Here is an 8,740-nt window from a genome sequence, read left to right on the forward strand (position 1 = left end):
TAAAAAAGGGAAACCCGCAGGAAACAGCGTTGTCATCGGCAGCAGCGGCAGGGAAGCGCCATGTCTTTTCTGCAGAAAAGAAAGAAAAGCGCGGGAAGTGCCATTTTTTTTCTAGGATGCCTAAGTCTGGCAATATTGATGCTTTTGATAATGAGAGGGGATTGGACCACATATGTGGAAAGAGTGGAGGTATATTGCACCGCAAATGGAATAGAAAATGAAAAAAAAGCGTCAGTACTTCTAAATCTAATGGGCGCAAAGACATATGGGCTGTTACGAAACTTAATCACTCCAAACAAACCAGTGGACAAGAATTTTAAAGAAATTGTTGATACCCTACAGGAGCACTTAAACCCAACACCGCTGCTGATAGCGGAACGATTCAAATTCAAATTCTTCAAGAGGAATCAACACAAGAATGAAAGTAACGCTGATTACCTCACCGAATTAAGAAAGCTATCAAAGCACTGCCAATTCGGGGCAGGACTAGCAGATTATCTTCGAGACAAATTCGTCTGCGGTCTCCTAAGTGAAGGAACACAGAAAAGGCTGCTTTCGGAAAAAGATTTAACACTGGACAAGGCTTTCAGTATGGCTGTATCATACGAAGCAGCCGCAAGAGGAGCTGCAGAGATACAACAAAAGACACAGGACTTCGGCACCCATGAAATGACACAAGGTTTCGAGAGATGTTATCGCTGCGGCAGATTCACCCATGACCAGAGGGACTGCTGGTTCAAGGACAAAGCATGCAGGCAATGCGAAAAGATTGGACATATTGCACGGGTACGCCGATCTGGACAAAAAAAATCCACGGACAGGAAAAAAAAAAATCAATAAAGTACAGAAAGGTACAAATGATGACGGACAGTAGCTCCGAAGACCAGAAGAGCGATAGCGACTCCGAAAACAAGAGGCTAAGCTGTCTCAAATTACATAATGTAATTGCCAAAGAAGATTACCAGACCATTTGGGTTACCCTCACAATAGCAGGGTCCCCAGTTAAAATGGAGCTAGATACAGGATCAGCTCTGACCGTCATAAATCGACGGGATTACGAGCGGCTATTTCCGCATATACCTTTAAAAGACACATCCATTATCTTGAAAACATATACGGGGCAGAAAGTATACCCCAATGGAAAAATAAGGGTGCCTGTTGTATACAATGGCAAGGAAATACAAAAGTTGTATTTATACGTTCTACAAGATGGTGGTCCACCGCTGTTGGGACGTGAATGGATCAGGAAAATACGTTTAGACTGGCACTCCATTCAGGCACTGACGGTGACCAGTAAGGAAAAAAACGATGATGACGTCATACCTGAACGATTAAAAGACATCTTGGCCAACGCCAAAGAAGTGTTTCAAGAGAAACTAGGAACCTTGAAAGGCATCACCGCCTCAATAAAAGTGGAAGATGCGGCAATTCCCAAGTTTAAGGCAAGACCGGTGCCATACGCAATTCGTCCAGCAGTCGAGGCAGAGCTGGAGAATTTGGAAAAAGCAGGCGTATTATCCAAAATAGATTGGAGCGAGTGGGCAACACCCATCGTCCCAGTCATGAAGAAAGCGTTGAATAATGATAAATCTGAAGAACAGAGAAAAATTCGCATCTGTGGAGACGGCAAGGTGACTGTAAACCCGGTCCTTCACACGGTACAGTATCCTCTTCCGAGGATAGAAGATATTTTCGCCTCACTATCCGGAGGGAAACGTTTCACCAAAATTGACTTGGCACAGGCATATCTACAGATGGAGGTTGAAGAGGCCTCTAAAAAGTATCTCACGATAAATACACAAAGGTTGTACCAGTACAATCGACTGGTTTTCGGAGTAGCATCCGCTCCAGCTATCTGGCAAAGAGCTATGGAGCAAGTCCTCCGAGGGATTCCAGGGACTCAATGCTACCTAGACGACATCCTTGTAACAGGGGAAAACGACAACGAGCACCTTGCCAATTTGGAGCAGGTGCTCACTAGGCTGAGAGAACGGGGCCTACGAGCAAATCGCCCCAAGTGCGAATTTTTCCAGAATCAAATATCATATTGTGGCCACATAATTAATAAGGAAGGGTTGCATAAGTCACCTAAAAAAATTGAAGCAGTCATAAAAGCCCCAGCACCTGAAAATGTTTCACAATTAAGGTCGTTCCTGGGATTAATAAATTACTTAAAATATTATGTACTGGTTGGCTAAAAGGGGATGAATTGTAGTGTGTGTGCCTTTAAGAGCCCCCTGTGTACTGTAATGCCGGTAATGGCCACTCGGGCTATATAAGCCTGTATATTGTGTTGTATGAGTTAGTTCCCCTCCAGACTTTGTTCAGTAAACACCTATGAAACCAACTCCTGTCTTCAGTGTCTCTATTAACACACGGATACAACATTCCCTAGTTGGTTCCTCAACATACAGGAAACTCTTTTTTATCCGGCACCGACGGGACGCCGGTTTATCAAAAAGTCCGGATTACAGAGAGGTATAGTAAAAGGTAAGAGAGCCTCGTACACGGCCACAGATCCAGGCGTCCCTGTTGCATGGCAACAGGTGCAGGAACCCCGGCCACAGATCCAGGCGTCCCTGTTGCATGGCAACAGGTGCAGGAACCCCGGCCACAGATCCAGGCGTCCCTGTTGCATAGCAACAGGTGCAGGAACCCCGGTTACACGGCCACAGGTCCGGGAACGGCCACTAATATGAAGTAAAACTTACCTGAACCTACTCCTGAATTTTGCCGGTTAACAGAGATTTCCGATTATTTAGGTGCCGGTAAATCGAGTTTCCTGTACTGATCTAGAAAACTATCTTGCATACATTCCATTAATTCATCCTCCACACTATTACTGCAAATTTGGTTTGCCCAATCTACATCTAGATTAAAGTCCCCCATGATTACTGTATTACCCTCGTTACAGACGCCTCTAATTTACTGATTTATACTCTGCCCTACATTACAACTACTGTTAGGGGGCCTATAAAACAACTCCCACCAATGTTTTCTGCCCCTTGCTGTTTCTTAGCTCCACCCAAACTGATTCTACTTCTTGATTTTTGGAGCTAAGATCATTTTCTCTCTACTGTCTTTATCCCATTCTTTATCAGGGCTACCCCTCCTCCTTTTCCATTTTGCCTCTCTCTTATAAAAGTTAAGTATCCTGGAATATTTAGTTCCCAACCCTGGCCACATTGCAACCACGTCTCCGTAATGGTTATTAGATCAAACCTATTAATTTCTATCTGCGCTATTAATTCATCTACAGGAAACTTTCTGGTATCCGGCACAGACGGGACTGACGCGTTGCCGGTTCATCAACAATTCCGGATAACCGAACGCTATAGTAAAAGATACGGAGCTCAGAGCTCCGTATAAAGCAACAAACCCTGCAGCTTCAAAACAATCGGCACAGTTGCAAGCGTCTCTGTAGCTTAGCAACAGCTTCAGCTACACCCTTGCACAGCAACAAATGGAGTAAAAAAAGTAATAAAAGTAAAAAAAAAAGTTACCTGAGCCGACTCCTGAATTTTGCCGGTGGATAGAGCGTTCGGGTTATTTAGGGGCCGGTTAATCGAAAGTTTCCTGTATTTTGTTGTGAATGCTTCGCACATTCAGATATAGTGCCTTTAGCTTTGACATTTCTATTTTTCCCTGATGTCACCTTAGTCACTGATGCCTTATCACCTTTGTTACTCTCTCTGTCCCTTCCTGACCCACTCTGCTTATTTTTACCCAAAACTCTACTCTGCTCTAGACCCTTGACATTTCTCTTGCTGCTTTTAAATTTACTCTTTCCTGAATCCTCCCAACCTCACCTTCATTAGTTTAAAGCCCTGTCTACTGCACTAGTTATTCAGTTCGCCAGGACACTGTGAAGTCGGTCCAAATGGAACAGCTTCCTCTTTCCCCACTACTGGTGCCAGTGCCCCAAGAACTGAAACCCCTTCCTCCCACACCACTCTTTGAGCCACGCATTTAAACCTCTAATCTGTTTGTCCCTATGCCAATTTGTGCGCGGCTCAGGCAACAATCCAGAGATTATTACCTTTAAGGTTCTGCTTTTTAAATTTGGATCCTAGCTCCTCAAACTCCCTCAGCAGAACCTCATTCCTAGTGCTACCTATGTCGTTGGTTCCTACGTGGACAACTGGATCCTCCCCCTCCCAGTTCTTCTCCAGCCACGAGATGTCTTTAACCCTGGCATCGAGCAGGCAACACAACCTTCAGAATGCTTGGTCGCAGCTGCAGAGAACAGTATCTATCCCCCTGACTATACTGTCCCCTGCCACAACTACATTCCCTTTCAATCCCCCCACTTGAATGGCCTCCTGCACCATGGTCAGCTTGCTCATCTATGCTTCAGGCTTTTCCCTCAGCCACATAGGCAGCAAGAACCTCATACTTATTGGACAAGGGCTCCTCCAGCACTGTACCTGGGGTCCCCTTACCTGCCCGAGTTGCAGTCACACCCTCCTGTCCCTGGCCACTAACCAGACCTGTACCATTACCTAACCCAAGGGGTGTGACTGCCTCCTGGATCAAAGTGTCCAGGTAACTCTCCCCATCCCCGATGCCCCGCAATGTCTGCACCTCAGACTCCAGCTCAAAAACTCTGAGCTGAAGTTCCTCAAGATGCAGTCACTTACTGCAAATGTGGTTGTCCGGGATCACAATGCTCTCCACAAACTTCCACATGCTGCAGTTGCGGCACACCACCTGCACTGCCATCCCTTTAAGACCTTGTTTTATTTAATTAAATTTGTAATTAGGTAACTTAAGTTTACAGTGTAGTATCTTGACTATTTACTTGATCTAGATTAAGTTATAGGTACCAAAATTAAATATCTACCTGTAACACAAAGCACTACAAGTAGTGTAGGCAAAAAGCAGCAAATCCTTCCCCCTCTTCTCTGAATTTCCACTTTCCAAATTCTCACATAAAACACTAAGTACACTCCGTTTTAATCCCGTTCTTAAGACCGCAGTCCAGCAGGTTCTCGCTACAATCCAAGGGGACAGGTTTGTTAGCAAATTACGGGATATCCAAACTAAAGGCAAAGCAGATGTTGTTGCTTGCGAGTATCCTTTTGTGTACCACTTATGCCTCCAGATCTTTTTGCAATTCTTTAATAGCTTATACTTACTCTTCAAGGAGGATCAGAAATTACTGCTTAGCTCATGATTCTCAGTCTGATGGTGGCCAGCTTAATTCTAATATATATGATCATACACGAGACCCTTCCAGTTGCATTTGCTTGATCAGTGATCTCCTGTAGCTCGACTGTGTCCAGTTGCTATGGTTAGATAGCTTAAGCTCTGGATCTGCAATGTTCTTTAGCGCAACGTGCTTCAACAACCAATCCATTTCAACTTTCGGATGAGATGTTAACAGACCTCTCACGTGGATGCAATAGATCCCACGGCACTATTTGAATAGCAGAGGAGTTTGCCTGGTGTTTTGAACATTTGTCCCTCAAATGACGCTAGGGTGATCTGGTCATTTATTTAATTGCTGTTTGAGAGTCCTCACTGTGAGCAAACCGGCTGCCACATTCCCTACAACAGTGACATTTCAAAAGTACTTCACTAGCTATAAAGCGCTTTGCGATATCATGAGTGTCTGAAAGGCGCTATATAAATGCGCAATGGTCCGTAAGGGTGACCCTGAGCTTCCGGTCGCCTGTCATTTCAGTTCACCGCTCCATTCCCACTTGGCCCTCACCGTCCTTGGCCTCTTGCACTGTTCCACGGAAGCTCAGCGTAAGCTCGAGGAACAGCACCTCATCTTCCGATTAGGCACTTTGCAGCCTTCCAGACTCAATATCGAGTTCAACAATTTCAGATCATAACCTCGGCCCCTATTACATTTTTTATCCACACTTTTGGTTTGTGCCTTTTCCTTTTTCTCTCTCTCTCCCACATGGCAGTTATCGTTCATTCTGCCAGCGCATTTCACACTTCATCTAGAACCATCCTTTGTCTATTTACTTGTCCTATTACCATCTCGTCTCTTGCCTTGAATATCTCTTAATGTCTCCTATCTCTCCCAGACCTTCCCTTTTGTTCTTTCATCCCCTCCCCTATTTCCCAGCCCCCTAACTTGCTTCTTAATCTGTTTCATTTCCTGCTTTTTTTTCCCCCTCAGTCCTAACAAAGGGTCTTCAACCTGAAACGTTAACTCTGTTTCTCTCTCCACGGATGTTGCCTGGCCTGCTGAGTTTCTCCAGCGTTTTCTGTTGTTATTTCGGATTTCCAGCATCCGCAGTATTTTGCTATCGCTATATAAATGCAAGTTCTTTCTGTCTTCTTTACCAGTTTTAAAATGACATGGAATTTTAAGCATGCAACATCTCAGATGCATCTTGGGAGCAAGAGTAGGCCTGCTCCACCATTCAATTAGATCATGACTGATCTGCATGTCAACTCCAATTATCCACCTTTGCTCCGTATCCCTGGATACCCTTACCTAATAAAAATCACTCTCGGTCTTGAAAGCTCCAATTGTAGGTCTACAAGATGTTATTAATCCACAGCACGGGGAGTGAGGTACTCACACTGTAGGTGTGGAAGCGGTGAATCCACAGCACGGGGAGTGAGGTACTCACACTGTAGGTGTGGAAGCGGTGAATCCACAGCACGGGGAGTGAGGTACTCACACTGTAGGTGTGGAAGCGGTGAATCCACAGCACGGGGAGTGAGGTACTCACACTGTAGGTGTGGAAGCTGAGAATCCACAGCACGGGGAGTGAGGTACTCACACTGTAGGTGTGGAAGCTGAGAATCCACAGCACGGGGAGTGAGGTACTCAACACTGTAGGTGTGGAAGCGGTGAATCCACAGCACGGGGAGTGAGGTACTCACATTGTAGGTGTGGAAGCTGTGAATCCACAGCACGGGGAGTGAGGTACTCACACTGTAGGTGTGGAAGCGGTGAATCCACAGCACGGGGAGTGAGGTACTCACACTGTAGGTGTGGAAGCGGTGAATCCACAGCACGGGGAGTGAGGTACTCACACTGTAGGTGTGGAAGCGGTGAATCCACAGCACGGGGAGTGAGGTACTCACACTGTAGGTGTGGAAGCTGTGAATCCACAGCACGGGGAGTGAGGTACTCACACTGTAGGTGTGGAAGCTGTGAATCCACAGCACGGGGAGTGAGGTACTCACATTGTAGGTGTGGAAGCTGTGAATCCACAGCACGGGGAGTGAGGTACTCACACTGTAGGTGTGGAAGCGGTGAATCCACAGCACGGGGAGTGAGGTACTCACACTGTAGGTGTGGAAGCGGTGAATCCACAGCACGGGGAGTGAGGTACTCACATTGTAGGTGTGGAAGCTGAGAATCCACAGCACGGGGAGTGAGGTACTCACACTGTAGGTGTGGAAGCGGTGAATCCACAGCACGGGGAGTGAGGTACTCACACTGTAGGTGTGGAAGCGGTGAATCCACAGCACGGGGAGTGAGGTACTCACATTGTAGGTGTGGAAGCTGAGAATCCACAGCACGGGGAGTGAGGTACTCACACTGTAGGTGTGGAAGCTGTGAATCCACAGCACGGGGAGTGAGGTACTCACACTGTAGGTGTGGAAGCGGTGAATCCACAGCACGGGGAGTGAGGTACTCACACTGTAGGTGTGGAAGCTGTGAATCCACAGCACGGGGAGTGAGGTACTCACATTGTAGGTGTGGAAGCTGTGAATCCACAGCACGGGGAGTGAGGTACTCACATTGTAGGTGTGGAAGCTGGCCCCTACGGCTGTGACCAGGTAGAACTCGCGGTGCCGCTGGTGGAAGCGGACCACGTGCGGGACGTGGTTGCAGTAGAGCGCGAGCGCCCGGTAACCGCTGAAAATGCTGCTCCCTCTCCCGCGCGACATCCTGCTGCCCGAACGATGAAAGCGCCGCAGGACCGGGCTCTGTCTGTGTGGGTGTCTGTCCGGCCAGTTAACGGCCTCGACCCTCGCTCGCGCCGCTGCAGCTCGCGCTCCTTCCCCCCGTTCGCCCGGGTGCGACACCACAATCCTCCCCCCGACGCTTCACATACCGCAGTACAGTTCCGCTCACTAGCTGAGTGTTACATTTTTCATTTCCCTCCTCTCGTTCTCGCCTTTATCTCAAGTAAGTTGGTCGTTCAGTTCCCGGAGCTACTGAAAGTGGAACCGCAGAGTACGCCTCATTCACAACAAATGTTAGGTCCTATAAGTTTACATGGATGCCAAACTAGAAATAGCTAGCTCAACTCCAAAAAGCTAACAACTCAAGAACGACCTGCGTAAATAAATAGTTACATGGACTCTGCAACACCTCCTCCTACCTCCACCTGGACCATGACCCCACTACCGAACATCAAACCACCGTTTCCAAGACTGGCACTGACCTCATCTCCTCTGGAGATCTTCCCCTCACGGCCACCAACCTCATAGTTCCCCAACCCCGCACAGCCCGCTTCTACCTCCTTCCCAAGATCCACAAACAGGATTGCCCTGGTAGACCCATCGTTTCAGCCTGTTCTTGCCCCACGGAACTTATCTCTTCCTATCTCGACTCCATCTTTTCTCCCCTTGTCCAGTCTCTTCCCACCTACATCCGCGACTCTTCTGACGCCCTCCGCCACTTTAACAGTTTCTAGTTTCCTGGCCCCAACCGCTTCCTTTTCACCATGGACGTACAATCCCTCTACACCTCCATCCCCCACCAGGATGGCCTGAGGGCGCTCCGGTTCTTCCTTGAACAGAGGCCCAACCA

The 8,740-nt window shown here is 47.4% G+C and overlaps 1 protein-coding gene across 2 annotated transcripts in view; it reads right to left on the reverse strand.

Annotated features, from left to right (window-relative positions):
• The window catches only part of wdr36 (WD repeat domain 36), a 163,939-nt gene extending 155,837 nt beyond the window's left edge, over positions 1 to 8,102 (reverse strand). The window contains exon 1 of one of the 2 annotated variants that reach the window (XM_085987389.1): positions 8,040 to 8,102. Coding sequence is in view for 1 of the 2 variants with exons in the window: in XM_085987381.1 (XP_085843507.1) it covers positions 7,723 to 7,872 (150 nt within the window). In the remaining variant the exon portion in view is untranslated. Of the gene's footprint in view, positions 1 to 7,722; positions 8,017 to 8,039 lie in introns of those variants that run through there. The other variant, XM_085987381.1, reaches the window with a different exon arrangement.
• Positions 8,103 to 8,740: the final 638 nt, after the last annotated feature.

Source organism: Somniosus microcephalus, chromosome 1, assembly GCF_052327205.1.
Source record: "Somniosus microcephalus isolate GS21.2 chromosome 1, FLI_Smic_1.0, whole genome shotgun sequence".
Lineage (NCBI taxonomy): Eukaryota > Metazoa > Chordata > Chondrichthyes > Squaliformes > Somniosidae > Somniosus > Somniosus microcephalus.